This window comes from Festucalex cinctus, chromosome 2 (assembly GCF_051991245.1).
Source record: "Festucalex cinctus isolate MCC-2025b chromosome 2, RoL_Fcin_1.0, whole genome shotgun sequence".
Classification (NCBI taxonomy): domain Eukaryota; kingdom Metazoa; phylum Chordata; class Actinopteri; order Syngnathiformes; family Syngnathidae; genus Festucalex; species Festucalex cinctus.
In genome coordinates this window covers 41,527,408-41,545,715 of record NC_135412.1, presented here as the reverse complement: position 1 = coordinate 41,545,715, position 18,308 = coordinate 41,527,408, and the positions used below count along the sequence as shown (strand labels likewise).

The 18,308-nt window shown below is 42.9% G+C and overlaps 1 protein-coding gene across 2 annotated transcripts in view; it reads right to left on the bottom strand.

Moving 5' to 3' along the window:
• mybl2a (v-myb avian myeloblastosis viral oncogene homolog-like 2a) overlaps nucleotides 1–18,308 on the bottom strand; it is a 78,427-nt gene that overhangs the window by 9,073 nt on the left and 51,046 nt on the right. For both annotated transcript variants that reach the window (XM_077515150.1, XM_077515149.1), the window contains exon 9: nucleotides 1,616–2,318. In XM_077515150.1, the coding sequence (XP_077371276.1) occupies nucleotides 1,616–2,318 (703 nt within the window). The remainder of the gene's footprint in view (nucleotides 1–1,615; nucleotides 2,319–18,308) is intronic.

Below are 18,308 nucleotides of genomic sequence, written 5' to 3'. Positions count from 1 at the left end.
GTAGCAATTTGACCAAAAACATCTATAAAATAGCCTTTTTGTTTGAACATCTATGACTGGAACATCTTCTAATTAATAGATTAACACCTTAGCTGTTCACAGTGGGTAGTCCAGCAAGCTTCTGGTCAATAGTTTTAAGACTGGATTTGGGTTTGAATTTCCCATCCTGTGCTGATGTGAAGTCATCTGAGCATTGTGTAGTGAAGAAGGGTGTATGGCAGTTACATTTTTCATCAAAAGGTGGCAGTAGCGATTCAAAATTGAATTTTCTGTTTGGTAGCTTTAAGTTAAATGTAGTGCTGTCAAACGATTATATTTTTTAACCAGATTAATCACACCTAATTTCGATTAATCATGATTAATCGCTTCATTAAAAGGGCTTTTTTTTTTTTTATCAAATTTTTTTTGCCAGTTAAATTTGAAAAGCACTGTTATATGTTAATTCTTTCGACATTTAATGTAATGAGGACATTTTCAACATTTTTTGATCCACTGCACACGCTCATCCTCCTTTTTCTGATCGGTAAATTACTTGCATAATTTAAAATGGGAAAAAAATGACTCCAATATTTTCACATGAACACATATTCTGAATGTCATACATAAACATATTAAAATGCTTTACTTTAATGCATGTAGTTATGTTTATTGCTCAAACACAACCTGTGCTACCTTTTAACATAAACATCCACTGTCAGCTAAAGGATCATCTGCGGCCAAAATTAGTGTTGTTCCGATACCGATACTGGTATCGGCAGAGGTGCCGATACTGCATAAAAACAGTGGTATCGGTATCGGTGACTACTCACAAGTAACATGCCGATACGATTAATTCCAACGCTAAGAAAGAATTTTGGATGCAGCATCTTGTGACTTGCTCATGCATAACATTCACTGATATATGACATGTTCACTGCATGCCGATCTAAGATATCCCATTGGCCCTTGAATGCTCTGAACCAATGGCAGGACAGCTTTTTCATGTTGAGGAAAAAAAAATCTTAAGTATCGGTATGGTATCGGCATCGGCCGATACTGCAAAGCTGAGTATCGGTATCAGTATCGGGAGCCAAAAAACGGTATCGGCACAACACTAGCCAAAATTAATAAAGTGATTAATCTGCGTTAATACATAATTAAGGCGATAATTTGTTGTGATTAATTAATTATTTAAGGCTTTAACTTTTAATTAATTTCCAATACCAGACAGATACAGGCAGTTAAAAATCGATAAAGTATGTTTTGATTTCTGTTAAATCCTTTTGGCTTCTTGTGGGGCTCAACTGCCACCTCAGCTGGATACTTGTGACGACTAAGCAAAAAAAAAAAAAAGGCAATGATGACCATAGACATGAAAATGGAATTTATAACCAATATGATGTGTGTCTATTGTTACTTCTGAAAACATTATGGCTAAAGTAACAATAAGTTGATTAGTTATGCATTAATGTATGTGCTAATTAGCGGCTACCTTATTATTATTGTATGGCTTAAAGAATGTTGAAATGTTACTTTTCCTTATAAAGGAATTAGCAAGTGACAGTTGGATCCAAGTAGTTGTAATTGTTAGTAAAAAGAGACAGCGATAGAAGTGTTTGTATACAATGTTTCATACCTCGCTCCAGTACGTGCTGCCCCTGAAGAAAGCCACCACATTGTGGACATGTGAGAGGAGGTTTTCAACCACCCTGGAGTTCTTCAACGCCTCGCTGATGACCAACTGTAGCGTTTTTGCCACACAAGAAATTCTCGTCCCGATTTTGAGCTCTGAAAACGGCGACTCCGATTCAGCCATCCGGTCTGACAGAAAGGCCACAATCTCGTCGCCGTCGGGCTCCCCCCTGCTCGACGGGCACATGATCTTGTAGTCGCAGAACACGCTGTTAGCGGCCAGCACTTCTTTGGCGTGGCTGACGAGGACGTAGCCGATGCTCTGCGGGAAGACGCCATAGCTGAGCAGCACGCCCTCCAGCTCCTTGGCCACGCCGTCACTCAGGTTTTTGTGGCTCACGTGACGGAAGGCCACGGTGGGCCGGCGAACCTGCCACGCATCGCTGACAAAGTGGAGCTGCACGATAACGATGGGCTCATCCGCCGGCTCGGACTGCGCGCCCGCCCAGAGGTCACAGGTCACATGAATGGCGCCCTCCGCGTCTTTGGATTTGCCCAGGCAGGCCTTTAAGTCACGGATGAGTTGAGGCTTGACCGTTCTCTCCACGTCGTCATAAAGCTGCAAGCTGACGGCACGCTGGGACAGCTTGTGGTACCTGGGTCCGATTGTGGCCATGAAGGACCGGAAACCTGCTCCTTCTACAAAACTGTAGGAGGAGGAGGAAAACGAAATGACATTTTACAATGTTTAACCACATACTTGGAACAAAACAACCGGCTTTCTGTTGAAAATATGGATGATTTTGGCCTCAGCGACGGCTGGAGACTTCAAAACCCAACTAAGAAGGAATTTACTGTCTTCTCTGCGCTGCACCGATCATTCTCAAGAATTGATTTTTTCCTTACAATTCTATTGCTGATAAAACTGCTATAAAAATACATTCTATAATTATTAGCGACCATGCACCAGTCTCTCTCACTCTACAAATTGACTATACCTTTAAACCACCCCGATATGGCGTTTTAACATCTCACTACTGAAAGACATAGAGTTTGCTAAAATTATAAGAAGGGAATGGGCAGATTTTTTGGAAATAAATGACTCTCCAAATATATCTCCATCTCTTCTCTGGGAAGCAGGGAAAGTGGTAATTAGAGGAAAAATTATATCATATTCAACTTATAAAAAGAAACAGGATCAAAAATTAGAAAAATACTTGGAAGATAAAATTAAACAACGGATGAATATGCAACAAACCCAAATGATTAAAATATGGACTGAATTACAAAATATAAAAATACAGTTAGATAACATGTTATCTAAAAAGACAGAGTTTATAATACAACAGTTGAGATATAATAACTTTGAAGATAGCAAATCAGGTACATTTCTGGCAAATCAACTTCAACATAATCGGGAAAAATCCCTTATAATGGCTATTAAAGGTACAAATGGTGAATGCACACAATCACCAGAAGAAATTAACCATATTTTCTATAACTATTATCGTCATCTATACTCAGAAATTAATAGAACTAACCATGAACACATTGAGGCATTCCTTAATAGCTTAAATATACCTCAATTATCTACTGAACATAAAGATACTCTAGATGCCCCGCTTACTATAGATGAGTTGTATAGGGCTTTAGACAGTCTGCCTAATTGCAGAGCACCTGGTCCAGACGGTTATCCGGCTATATTTTTTAAACACTTCTGGTTAATGTTTGCTCAAATTATTTCTAAGAGTAGTAACTGAAATTAAAAGTAAGGGTGATATACGTCTACATATGAATATAGCAGCAATTAAACTTTTATTAAAGCCAGAAAAAGACCCCACCCTCCCATCAAGTTACCGACCGATATCACTAATTAACACCGATATTAAAATTATCGCCAAGGCCTTGGCATCTAGACTAGAGACAGTAATCTCGACAATTATTCATAGCGATCAAACAGGTTTTATTAAAGGTTGTCATTCTACTAATAATATTAGGAGGCTCTTTAACTTCATTAGTATGTCAAAGCGGCATGACAAAAAGGCAGTTGTTTTTTCGCTGGATGCAGAAAAAGCCTTCGATAAAGTTAACTGGTCCTTCCTCTTTGCTATCCTAAATAAATTTGGCTTCGGGGAGTCATTCATTCAATGGGTCTCAGTATTATATGATTCTCCTAAAGCTACAGTTACTACTAATGGGATTACATCACAGACTTTTACTCTACAAAGAGCACCAGGACAAGGGTGCCCAATGTCTCCTTTATTATTTGCGATATTTATTGAGCCGCTTGCACTAGCTATACGTCAGGATAGACGGATTCAAGGAATCCACTCCGGGACAATAGAACATAAAATTAATCTATATGCCGATGATATATTACTCTATTTAGAAGAACCTGCTATCTCGTTAGGGGGAGCATTTAACTTAACTAAATTCTCTCACTTATCAGATTATTCTATTGACTGGACAAAATCAACATTACTACCTATTACAGAAAATTCATGGAACCCCACAAGTCAGGATCCACACTACTCCTTTCCTACAGGTAATTTAAAATACTTAGGTGTTAAAATTTCACTTAAATTAACTGAATTAACTTCTTTAAATCTTTTACCATTACTGGAAAGCATCCGCAGTGACCTGGAGCGCTGGAATAATCTTCCTATCTCTTTAACAGGACGAATAGCTACTATAAAAATGAAAGTTTTACCAAAGATAAATTATTTATTTTCAATGATTCCATTTAAACCTACGTCTAACTGGTTCCAATCGCTGGACTCTATCACAAAATTCTATTGGGGAAAAAAAAAAAAAAAAAGCAAAGATTAGTCTATCCACTCTTCAGGAAAGTAAATCTAAAGGAGGTTTAGAGGCACCAAACTTTATGTACTACTATAAAGCAAATCAACTACAATATCTTGTGCTATGGACACAACCCAACAGAGATACTAACTGTTGGTTGGAACTGGAGCAGAAGGATTGCAATAACCTTAGACTTTCAGATTTACTCTTTATTACAAAATCGATAAAACCACATAATTGTTTTAAAAACCCAATGATAGCCGCCACCCTGACTGCCTTGACTGCCTGGTGGAAGGCATTAGAAATGACTAACTCCCAATTGGCGCCCTGTGGGCTTTCTCCCATTTGGCATAACCCCGACTTTCAACTTAGTAATCAGTCGTTCCATTTAGGTTTATGGGAGCAGAAAGGAATTACACACCTTCATCATCTTTTCTCAGATAATAAGATTATATCGTATATAAATTTGGTCCAAAAATATGAAATAAAAAACGGAAATTTCTTACATTATAAGTTAAAAATATGGTTAAGAAACAAATCCCAACACTTCAGGATACGCTCCAACTGCCTGTCTTAGCTAAAGATATTATAAAGCTTTCTCCAACAACAACAAAAAAACTATCAAAAATATATAAGCTACTTTTACACACAGATAAAATGTATTTACCTACTTTAAAATGGGAAAAAGACTTGTCTATAGTTTCGGAACCAGACTTCTGGACCCAAATCTGTGAAAATGTATTTAAAATGACAAAACATACAAATTTGCAACTTATCCAATATAAGATACTTCATAGAACATATATTACGCAACATATGATGAAAAAAATGGGACTCTCTGACTCCGACATTTGTCTCCAATGTTCACAAAACACTGCTGACACTTATCTTCATGCTTTATGGTCATGTACTCCAGTGCTGTATTTTTGGACTAAAGTCTTGGAAAAGCTCTCTGATACATTAAACTGTAGGCTTCCTTTATCTCCAAGATTGTGTTTACTAGGTGACTTAACAATAACTGATCTACCATGTAAACAATCTCAATCTAAATTTATAGCCCTTACTATTGCTAAAAAACAATCCTTCTTCTCGATCGATCATTGTCAACTTCCTACAGTTCTACGTTAAGGAAACCGTCCTCAAAGAAGCATGGCGGAAAAAGATTGAAGTCAACGGCAGGCGGATTTACTTCGACAACGATTACACGGCAGACGTCATGGGAAAGCGGAAGGCATATGGCCCGATAAAAGCAGCGTTGAAGCAAAAGGGCGTTCGCTTTCAAACGCCGTACACGAAGATGAGTGTATTGGGATACGGGACTTCGAATCTACGAAAGTGCGGACGAGGTCGCCACGGATTTGGCCGAACGTGGCATCGAGGTGACAACAACTGCAAGAGACGGGACGGCTGCGAGGGAGAGCAACGCGGTGGCTCTTGAGGAAGGCTTGAAGGAGACGTCTTCATGGAAGCGGTCTGCCGCGCGGGTTACAACAGGACAGCGTGCCAAAGAGAAGCTCACCGAGTTCAGACGCAAGCAACAACCATAGTTTCTGATAATGGATAAGTAGAACACCTTTTTATTTATGTTTGTATACTGGGTTATAGCTTTGGGTGGCTCAAGGGGCTAATGTTAGTGTTGTTGGTGATACATATTCTAAGTTTAAATAGTATATTTGTGTTTTTTGTTTTTTCAAAGGTTCATAATGTTTTTGAAAGGTTATAATGTTTATGTCCCATGGCCACCCACGCAATGTAAGACCTTATGACGAAATCTTTTATTTATTTATTTTTTATTTCTTTAAGTAAACCGATAGAGGGGATTGCATGTGGAGAGTTTATGTTGGACTTTTCTAGTCAGTCTCCGGTTTTGGGGAATACTAGGGGGGGTCCCCTCAGGCTTGAGGTATCTTGCCCCCCTCCCACCAACAGGGAGCAAGAAGGGTGGCGGAATACACCCTTGTTTTGTGGAGTCACAAGTTTTGATGTTTTGCAAATGTTTAAATGTTTATGTGTTTTTTCTGTTTTGGGGCCTGGACTGCAATTTAAAGTGTTGGTGAGATATGACGAGGAATAATATTAGAATATTGTCGTTGAATGTGAATGGTCTAAATAATCCTGTCAAGCGACGTAAAGTCATGACAAAGCTACGAAAAGACAACGCCCCTGTTGTGTTTCTCCAAGAAACTCATTTGTCTGAACAGGAGAATGAAAAGCTGAAAAAGTTTGGTTATCAGTATGTATTCTATAGCGTCTGTCAACAAGGTTGTCGGAGAGGTGTGACTATGCTTATTTCTAACTTGGTCAGATTTGAATGTATTAAAAATATTTGTGATAAGGAAGGAAGATTTAACATTGTGGTAGGAAGACTGGAAAACACAACTGTGACCTTAGTTAATGTATATGCTCCGCCAATGGCAAACATTAGTTTTTTTAAGGCCTTGTTTGACAGGATTATTTTGGAGATGGAGGGAATGCTTATTTGTGGGGGTGATTTCAATATGGTGTTGAATAGCAAGGTAGATACAACCAATAAAAAAAGAAATTCCACTTGCGTTACTAAACGACTTAAACCCATATTGAAAGAATTTGGTATTGTGGACGTATGGAGGGAGTTGCACCCCTCCAGGAAAGACTATACCCACTATTCAATACCTAATAAGAGTTATGCTAGAATTGATTATTTCTTTACTCTTATGTGTGATTTGTATAGAATACAATTGTGCGAAATTGGTGTGGCTGATTTATCAGATCACTGTGAAATGCACCTTGAAGTCGAATTAAAACTAGAAAAGCGAAATACATCATGGAGGCTGAATGTTGGACTGTTAAACAATAAGTCGTTTGCAGAAGACGCCAAAAAAGACATTGATATTTACTTAGAAGAGAATGATAATGGTGAGGTCAACTCAAATATTTTGTGGGATGCTCTTAAGGCGGTTGTGAGGGGTAAGTTCATCGCTCGTACGACAGCTCTTATGAGGCAGAAAGAGGACTATTTTAAGAGGGAAAGGGAAAAGTTACTTGATATTGAACAACAACACAAAAACACACGGGATCCTGGACTTTTGTCTAAAATTCAGGAATGTAGGGATAATTTGGATAGAATGTATAGTATGGAGGTGGAAAAGAAACTCAGGTTTTTGAAACAATCATATTATGAATCTGGATCGAAGGCCACAAAGCTATTGGCCAGAAGACTAAAAAAACAACAAGCAGACAGGTTGATTTGTAAAATTAGGGACCCAGAAACCAATACCTTGACATATAATCCGAAGGAAATTAAAACTGTCTTCTGTAATTACTATAAAGAGTTATACAGCCAACCTGAGTCGGCAACTACTGACCAGATGAAAGCTTTTCTTGACACACTAGATCTCCCTTCAATAGGAACGTCACAGAATAAGATTTTAACATCGCCTATTTCTAGAGTAGAAATAGAGAAGGCCATTAAAAAACTCAAGCCAAACAAGTCACCTGGAGGAGATGGGCTGCCTTCTGAATGGTATAAGAAATTTGCAGCACAACTTGTGCCCCTACTTGAATCCTCATTTAATTATACTCTTGAACATGGGGTAATACCACCATCTTGGAATGAGGCCTTGATATCAGTTATTCCCAAGGGCAAAGATACAGAAACATGCTCAGGTTATAGACCAATTTCAGTACTAAATGTGGACTATAAGATATATACTTCAATTATTGCTAAACGATTTGAACATATTATGGGTGATATTATTGATGAGGACCAGACGGGATTCATTAGAGGGCGCCAAACTCATGACAATATAAGGAGAACGATACATATAATTGATTATATTGTGCGTAACAATTTAACGGCAGCACTGATAAGTCTTGATGCCGAAAAGGCTTTTGATAGTGTTAATTGGGCCTTCTTATTTCAGGTTTTGAAGAGGTTTGGATTAAACGATAAGGCACTTCGATGTGTTAAAGCACTATACGGAAAACCTACTGCACGTATAAAAATAAACGGCAGCCTGACTGATACCATACAGCTACAGCGGTCTACTAGGCAGGGTTGCTGTCTTTCACCAACCCTTTTTGCGATCTTTATTGAACCCCTGGCACAACTAATTAGACAAAATAAGGAGTTGAAGGGGATACAGATTGGCGGAGAGAAACACATAGTGGGTCTCTTTGCTGATGATATTTGTTACTTGGAGGATCCGAACTCATGTTTACCAAAACTGATTAAGAATTTGCAATTATATGGTTTCTATTCTGGCTACAAACTTAATTTAAAGAAGACACAAATTCTGACATTTAAGTATCACCCAACTGTAGACATACAAAGGGGATATAGTTTTAAGTGGGGAGCCAAAGACCTGAAATATCTCGGGGTTACTTTAACGAAACGATTGGATGAACTATACGGTGCAAATTACAACAAGATGGACGAAAACATTAGAAATGATATTGTGAGGTGGGAAGTTCTTGGGCTAGATTTTAGCTCCAGGATTGAGGTTATAAAAATGAACGTACTCCCGAGAATCCTTTATTTATTCCAAGCCTTACCTATTAATATTCCTGACAGACAGTTCCAAAATTGGAACAAAGTTATCTCAAGATTTGTATGGAATAACCAAAAACCAAGAGTTAAACTTGAAACGCTTCAGGCGAGGAAAGACAAAGGAGGAATGGCATTACCTAATTTTAGGGAATATTTCCATGCCGCACAGATGAGAGCGGTGGTCAATTGGTGTGATGAGACCTCTACATCAAAATGGAAAAACTTGGAACGTACTGTTCATGGAAGGGAGATTCAAAGCCTCCTTGCAGGTGGTAGGATGGAACTGGGTGACGATAAAGTTATGGGTACCGTGACACGCTTTACATTGGAACTATGGTTTAAGTTGATAAAGAAATTAAATGTAGAAGATGATATTTGTATACTAAGGTGGATAGCATATGATAAACGGTTTGTCCCTAATAGTTTCGATAAGTCATTTCTACAATGGATCCCAAGGGGTATAACTGCATTATGTACTATTGTGAAGAAGGGGGTACTTATGCATTTTCAAGACATGCAAGAAAAGTATAGTTTGGGTAAACATGACTTCTTTAGATATTTACAGTTGAGGGACTACTACGAGAAGGAAATAAAAGACAGGTTACGGTTGGAGCCTCATGGATTTATTCTAACCGTTGCGGGGGCTTACACCTCGAGGCCCAAAAAGATTGTATCCACACTGTATCGCAACTTGACGGAGGGTAGGGGGGAGACTATGTACATCAAACAGAGATGGGAGAAGGAACTTCAAATTAACATTACAGAATGTGAATGGTTAAGTATGATAAAAACACAGGGCTCCACTACGTCCTCTCGTGTGTGGAGAGAGCACTGTTGGAAGAACATCATTAGGTTTTTTATTACACCTAAAATTAAATATAAATGTCTCAAGGTAGTGCAGCCATGTTGGCGCCGATGTGGTGCAATCAACGTGGGCCACGCACATGTGTTTTGGCTATGCCCAAAGGTGGTGTCTTTTTGGGAAAATGTGTCTAATGCCATTAAGGAGATTCTGGGCTATAATATAATATTTTCATGTGAGGTACTGTATCTAGGCTGCTTGTCAGCAGGTTCTGTATTAAAGGAAGATGGGTACCTTCTTAAGATAATGATGGCTGCGTGTAAAAAGGCCATCACAAAGAAGTGGCTCAGCCCTGGACCCCCGACACTTGAGGACTGGTTCAAAATAGTGGGCCTGATATACGACATGGAACTACTCACACATAGGTTAAGAATGGAAGAAGTCGTTTGCCATGAGAAATGGATGAAGTGGACATTGTTTATGCAACGACAAAGAATGGACAAACAGATCACACCACTGAACTGATTGAGCTGGTTAAATATTTAGGATGATTCCAGAGCCCTTGTTACGTCTTTTCGTTTTATTTTATTTTTTTATTTTTTTGTGTATGTTTTGTTTTGTTCTTAATGATTGTTATATTTGAAAACTGTTGAGGAAAAATAAAGTATAAAAAAAAAAAAAAAAAAAAAAAAAAACAATCCTTGTCAAATGGAAAAATAAACACTAAATATCAACTACTGGTTAAACCTACTAATAAATTATATCTTAATGGAAAAAATCTCTGCTTTAAATAAAAATCAAGTATCCAGATTTAAACAAACATGGTCTAGGTACATAGAATTTTTAATCTTAATTTGGCAACTTAATTCTGCCTAGATTCTGCCTGTTAACGAGAGCCACCACAGCGTTATAAATTCTGTATTTGCTGCTTCTGTATTTGGTATTTTATAACTGATTGTTGGGCCTCTGGTGTGCCCCGTGGTTCCCTCTCCCCTCCCCCTTCCTCCCCCTCTGTCGCCTCTCCCTCCTCGCCTCCCCCCGCCCGTCCTCCTCTGCCTCCCGGTCCCTTCCTCTCTTTAGTTTTTCCTCTGGTCTCTTGAGATCTCTTTAATTTGTTGGAATTTAGAAGTTTCTGGGGTTGCCGTAAGACTCTGATTTTGTAACCATGTGGAAGGCAGGAAGTGTTTGGTTGGTGCTGGATTTTAATTTGAATTATCTTTCTTTTCTTCTTATCTTTTCTGATCTTTTCTCTGGTCTCCTGACCGTCTGAACCTCACGACTCTGGCGAGACTCTGAAGTATCCGGTTAATAGGGGTGTGAATTGCCTAGTACCTGACGATTCGATTCGTATCACGATTCACAGGTCACGATTCGATTCGATACCGATTAATCCCGATACGAATTTATAAGTCGATTATTGCGATTTTTTTCATTCAAATTTAGAAAATACTAATCAGTAAGCTTGTAGGATGTAAGATTTATATGAAAATGTATTATTTATTTATCTGAAATTTCAGTCTTATAGAGGTTGTAATCTGTTTCATGTTTGAACAGCATTAAAATAAAATATTAAGGCTTAATGTTCCATTCATATAACATTCTTCCATGCTCAAGGTGTGAATCCTAACCCGAAGTCAGACGTTTTGTTGAATATTTTTCCATTAAAAATGGAAGTTTAAAAATCGATTCACACACACACACACACACACAAAAAAAGGCAATGATGATAAGACGTTGAATCGGTAAGACTACCGAATGAACAATTCTGAGATCTTAAAAAAAAAAAAAAAAAAAAAAAAAAAAAAAAAAAAAAAAAAAAAAAATCGATTTTTTATTTATTGAATCGATTCGAGAATCGTGCGATGTAGTATCGCGATATATCGCCGAATCGATTTTTTTTAACACCCCTACCGGTTAAGGTGAAGGGTAATGGGATTTTTATTAGGTTTTAGGTGAATTAATGAGTATAAATTTACACGTATTTGCACGCACGCATATATGTGCACACCCCCCCCCCCACACACACACACACACAAACGCACACATACACGTATAAAAAAAAAAAAAAAAAAAAAAAAAAAAAAAAAAAAAAAAGCTTTCTGTTGAAAGGGGAAGTTAACCCAAAAATGTTCTTTACAGTAATATATTCTATGCAAGCCCACAACTCAAGCCTTAAAACAATTACTGACTTGTTTGACCAAACACAACTTACTGATGGTCCTACTAGAATAACACATAGCTCCAAAACTAAAATTGACCTGTTGTTTACAAACAAGCCAGAAAGAATTACAAAGACTTAGAACTTGATCACAGGACTGTCAGACTATAACATGATCTTAAAACAGCAACAAAACATCAGCAATGCTCTCAAGTATTTAGATAGGGATTTTTATTTTCTGGAGACGATATAAACGACAGTGCTGACTCATTTTCTTGTAAAATTAAAGAGGTTCTGCTTCGTTTCTCCAGAAGTGGGAGCGCCAGGACTAAGAAATCCTGCTCCCTTCCCTGGTTCAATAATGAATGTCGCACACTACTAAAAAACAGAGATCAGCTGCTCAAATTATTTCTGAAAACTGGCCTAATCAGTGACCCCCAAAAATTTACATCAGCACGAAACTGCAGGACTGCGTAAGGCTAAAGCGAATTTCTTCTTAAATATAATTGAGAGTGCTAAAGGGAATGTGAAAAAAGTGTGGAAAGAAATTGATAAATTATCCAGCCGACAAACCAAAGTGAATACCAAGGATCTGGAACTTAACATCAATAATGAACTTATTAAAGATCCTATCACCTTGGCTACAGAATTTAACTTTTTTTTTTTTTTTTTTTTTTTAAAATCCGTTCAAGACATCACATGTCTGTACACTCAATAACTATAGACCAATCAGCATTCTCCCTTTTTTTTTTTCTTTTTTCTTTTTTCTTTTTTTAAGAGCTCAGAATTGTTCATTCGGTAGTCTTACCGATTCAAAGTCTTATCATCATTGCTCTTTTTTTTTTTTTTTGGTGTGTGCGTGCGTTTGCGTGTGTGCGTTTGCGTGCGTGCGTTTGCGTGCGTGCGTGCGTGCGTGCGCGCGCGTGCGTGCGTGCAAATACGTATAAATTTATACTCATTAATTCACCTAAAGCCTTATAAATATCCCATTACCCTTCGCCTTAACCTGGTACTTCAGAATCTTGCCAGAGTCGTGAAGTTTAAATGGTCAGGAGACCAGAGAAAAGGTCAGAAAAAAAATAAAGAGAAAAGTGACACGGAGCGAGAAGGTAGGACTCAGACGCAGAGTGTAAGTTGGCCAACAAGGCTGCAGCTTTAATCCAATTGAACCAAAAACACCTCTCAAGGAGGGAAAAAAGGCAGAACAGAAAGAGCTCCAAACTGGAGAAAAAACAAGGGCACTCAAAAACAGGGACAACTAAAAGCGCTCCGCTAGGGAGGAAAACAAGGGGCAAACTAAGGGCGCAAGACAAAGCAAGGCTAGACATCGAACAAGGACTGTGAAACAAGGACTGTGAGGACGCTTCCATGCACTGAGATGTGACACTTCGGCAACGGAGGGGAGAATGCAGGTGGCTTTTATGTCCGGGTTGATTGGGAGCAGGTGGAAACCATCATGGGCGTGGACCGGTGATTACTGTGCAGGGGAAAGGCAAGTGACCTGAGGTGAGAGGGTGGTTAATGACTTCAAAGTAAACCGGAAACCTGAGTGCAAAAATAAAAGCATGACCAGCGTGGCGGCGTGACAGTACCCCCCCCTCAACGGCCGGCTCCTGACGGCCCAGGCAAGTCAGGATGTTCCTCATGAAACTCGTCTATGAGGGAGGGGTCCACGATGAAACGGGAGGGCACCCACTGCCTCTCCTCCGGCCCGTATCCCTCCCAGTCCACCAGATACTGACGTCCCCGGCCCCGCTTTCTGACATCCAACAACTTCCTGACCTTGTAAACCGGACCCCCCTCCACCATCTCCGGAGGGGGCGGTGCAGGCTCGGGCGGGACCAGGGAACTGTCCTGGACCGGCTTGACCTGGATCACGTGGAAGGTGGGGTGGGTGCGGAGGGACCGAGGCAGGCGAAGGCGCACGGCTGCAGGACCTATGGACTTGGCAATGGGAAACGGGCCCACAAATCTTGGGGCCAACTTTGGACATGGTACCTTGAGGTGTAGGTTCTTTGTGGACAGCCAGACCCTTTGACCTGGCTGGTACTGTGGCGCGGGCCTCCTCTTCCGGTCAGCAGCTCTTTTCATTCTGTCGCCTTGACGTTGAAGGGCCAGTCGAGCTGCTGACCAGATTCGGCGACATCGGCGGGTCATGGCGAGGACCGAAGGAACTGAGGCTTCCTCCTCCAGGTCCGCGAAGTACGGCGGATCGTATCCGTGCACACATTTGAAAGGCGTGATTCCTGTCGCAGAAGTAGGTAAAGAGTTATGCGCCAGTTCAACCCAGACCAAGTTCTTGCTCCAGGAGGACGGATTTTGGGAGACCAAGCATCGTAGTCCGGTCTCCAGCTGTTGGTTGAGCCTCTCGGCCTGTCCATTGGCCTCTGGGTGGTAGCCTGAGGTCAAGTTCGCCTTAGCCCCTATGGCTCTGCAGAACTCCCTCCAAAAACGAGAAACAAACTGGGGACCGCGGTCCGACACTATGTGCCGCGGGAATCCATGGATCCTGAACACCTGGTCGATCATGACTTCGGCGGTTCTTTTGGCTGAGGGAAGCTTAGGTAATGGGATAAAGCGGGCCATCTTAGAAAAGCGGTCGACAACAGTGAGTATTGTGGTTTTACCATGCGAAGTGGGAAGTCCAGTCACAAAGTCCATAGAAATCTCCGCCCAGGGCCTTGAGGGGATCGGCAGTGGTTGGAGGAGACCCATCCGGGGTTGATTTGATGATTTATTCCGGGCGCAGACTGGGCAGGCCTTGACATAATCACGTACCGAGGTCTCCATTGAAGGCCACCAAAATCTCCGGGCGACGACGTACAGGGTCCTGCGAGTACCTGGGTGGCAAGAAAGACGAGAGGTGTGTGCCCAATTGATCACCTGTGCTCGTAGACCCTCCGGGACGTAGAGCCGTCGTGGTGGACACTCTTTTGGAGCGATCGTGTCTTGGAGAGCCTCCTTGACATCCTCTTCAACCTGCCAGGACATGGTTCCGACAATGCAGTCCCTAGGCAGGATGGGTTCAGGTTCGGCTGTTGTGGTTTCCGGGTCATGGATTCGGGACAGAGCATCTGCTTTGACGTTCTTGCTTCCGGGTCTGTAAGTTAGAGAAAACGAAAACCTGTTAAAAAACAATGACCATCTGGCCTGTCGTGGGTTCAGTCTTTTGGCGTGACGTAGGTATTCCAGGTTGCGGTGGTCTGTCCAGATGATGAAGGGGTGTTCCGCGCCCTCCAGCCAGTGCCTCCATTCTTCCAAGGCGACCTTGACAGCCAGCAATTCTCGGTCTCCCACGCTGTAATTGCGCTCAGCCTTGGAGAGCTTTCTGGACAAAAATGCACAGGGGTGCACCTTCCCATCTTCCTGGCTCCTTTGGGATAGGACGGCCCCGATACCCAGATTGGAGGCATCCACCTCGACCACGAACTGACGGGTAGGATCAGGAACTCTGAGTATCGGGGCCTCTGTGAATCTTTTCTTGAGTTCCTTGAAGGCAGTGTTGGCTTCCGGGGTCCAGGTGAAGCGTTGCTGTGGCGAGGTCAAGGCATGGAGTGGAGCAGCGATGGAGCTGAAGTTGCGGATGAAGCGACGGTAAAAGTTGGCGAAGCCTAGGAATTGTTGCACCTTTTTTCTGGATTCCGGTGTGGGCCAGTCCCGGACCGCGCTGACCTTCTCCAGCTCCATCTCGACTCTGCCCGGCGATACGATGAATCCCAGAAACGAGACGGTGTCCGCATGAAAAAGGCTCTTTTCAGCCTTTACAAAGAGCTTGTTTTCTAGCAAGCGTTTCAGGACCTGGGTGACATGGTGCTGGTGGGTTTTCAAATCCGGTGAGTAGATCAATATGTCGTCCAGATACACATACACGAACTGGTCGAGGAAGTCCTTGAGTACATCATTAATCATGGCCTGGAAAACCGCTGGTGCATTAGTGAGTCCAAAAGGCATTACTAAGTATTCGTAGTGGCCACGGGGAGTATTGAAGCCAGTCTTCCACTCATCCCCTGCACGAATACGGACAAGGTGATAAGCGTTGCGGAGATCCAGTTTGGTGAATATCTTGGCTTGCTGGAGCTGGTCGAATACTGAAGACATCAAAGGCAGGGGATAACGATTCTTGACTGTGATTTCATTCAGAGGACTGTAGTCAATGCAAGGGCGTAATGAGCCATCCTTCTTGCCCACAAAGAAAAATCCGGCTCCAGCTGGCGATGACGATGGCCGGATAAGTCCTGCTTTCAAGGAAGTGTATGTACTCGTTTAGGGCCTTGCGTTCGGGACCCGACACAGAGTACAATCTCCCCTTGGGGATGGTAGATCCAGGAATCAACTCGATCGCACAGTCATAGGATCGATGTGGGGGAAGTGACATGGCCTTGGTCTTGCTGAACACCTCCCTGAGCGGATGATAGCAGGAGGGAACGGTGTTCAGGTCCGGGTAATCCTGGTCATTCACGAGAGACACCTGTCGGATGGCAGCGGGAGGTGTCTCTGCCGCTGGCCGCTCCACCCCATGGTGGTCACAATCATCTCCCCAGTCCAGGACTCGCCCCGATCGCCAGTCGATGCGGGGGTTGTGCAACTGCAACCAGGGATGACCCAGGACCAGTGTGTGTGATGGGGACCGGAAGACATGGAAGCGAAGGAGTTCTCTGTGCTGCCCAATGTGGATCTCGAGTGGTTCTGTGATGTGCGTGATGAGGAATAGGTCTTTGCCATTGAGCGCCCTGGCCCTCATGTGGGTAGTAAGTGGTTCCGTGCCGGCCTGCAATTTCTTCACCAGACCCCAATCCATGAGGCTCTCGTCCGCTCCAGAGTCAATGAGAGCTAGTAGGTCTGTGGGAGTGGTATTGCAGGAAATCGTGACTTGCGTGAGTTTTCGGTTTTTGCCTTGCTGGTGAGTCGCGGTACTCACCGGAGAGCCTCTCTTGGTGGGACAAGCTACGACCAGATGGCCTTGTTCTCCACAGTAGTAGCATCGCCCCTCTTGACGACGTCGCTGGCGTTCGTGGTGAGACAATCGGGCGCGGTCCAGCTGCATCGGCTCCTCGTCACTCTCGCTGGGCCTTCCCGCAGTGGGTGACTGGGGAAGGACACCTCGCGGAGGGCCTCTTGCTTCCGGATGCCGGAAGAATCCGGAACCGTGTCCTCGTTGATGTCTGCTGGTCTGCAAAAGATCTCGCCGTCGATGATCGGTGCGAATGGCCAATGAGATCAATGAGTCCAGATCGCCAGGTAAGTCTACGGGCAATAGGAGTTCTTGCATAGTTGTGGAAAGCCCCTTTAAAAAGTGGTCAAAAAGAGCTGTGTCATTCCAGCCACTCCTGGCCGCTAGAGATCGGAATCGGATTGCGTAGTCATTCACCGATTCTCTGCCCTGTCTGAGGTTACTAAGCTCTCGAGTCTTTTCCCGATCCATGTTAGTTGGATCGAACACGAGACGAAGTGCCCTGCTAAACCCGGCTGCGGTTGAGCAAGGCGGGGAGTGCCTTGCCCATTCCGTGGTGGCCCAGTCTCTGGCTCTTCCAGTCAGATGTGAAATCATGAAGGCCACACGGGAACGGTCAGTGGGGAAAGCCTGTGGCGAAAGTTCAAAATGTAAGTCGCATTCGGTTAGGAATGCCTGGCATTGTCCTTGGTCTCCCGAGTATCGCTCCGGGGGAGCCAGTCTCAATCCAGCCCCGGTCAAGGCTGGAGTCGGGATCGGTGGTTCTGCTGTCTCTGGATTTGTGATGGCCGGCGTGGAGGGTCGCAGGTGGCTCATTAGCTCCTGCACCTGTCCAACGAGCTCTCCCATGCGGGTGGCCATCGCCTGCTGGACCTCCTCCGTCTGCGACAGGCGGACGGCCTGTCGTCGAAGTGCAGCCTCCAACTTCTCCGCTGGGTCCATGCTGGCCGAAGTGTACTGACACGGAGCGAGAAGGTAGGACTCAGACGCAGAGTGTAAGTTGGCCAACAAGGCTGCAGCTTTAATCCAATTGAACCAAAAACACCTCTCAAGGAGGGAAAAAAGGCACAACAGAAAGAGCTCCAAACTGGAGAAAAAACAAGGGCACTCAAAAACAGGGACAACTAAAAGCGCTCCGCTAGGGAGGAAAACAAGGGGCAAACTAAGGGCGCAAGACAAAGCAAGGCTTGACATCGAACAAGGACTGTGAAACAAGGACTGTGAGGACGCTTCCATGCACTGAGATGTGACACTTCGGCAACGGAGGGGAGAATGCAGGTGGCTTTTATGTCCGGGTTGATTGGGAGCAGGTGGAAACCATCATGGGCGTGGACCGGTGATTACTGTGCAGGGGAAAGGCAAGTGACCTGAGGTGAGAGGGTGGTTAATGACTTCAAAGTAAACCTGAGTGCAAAAATAAAAGCATGACCAGCGTGGCGGCGTGACAAAAAGAAAG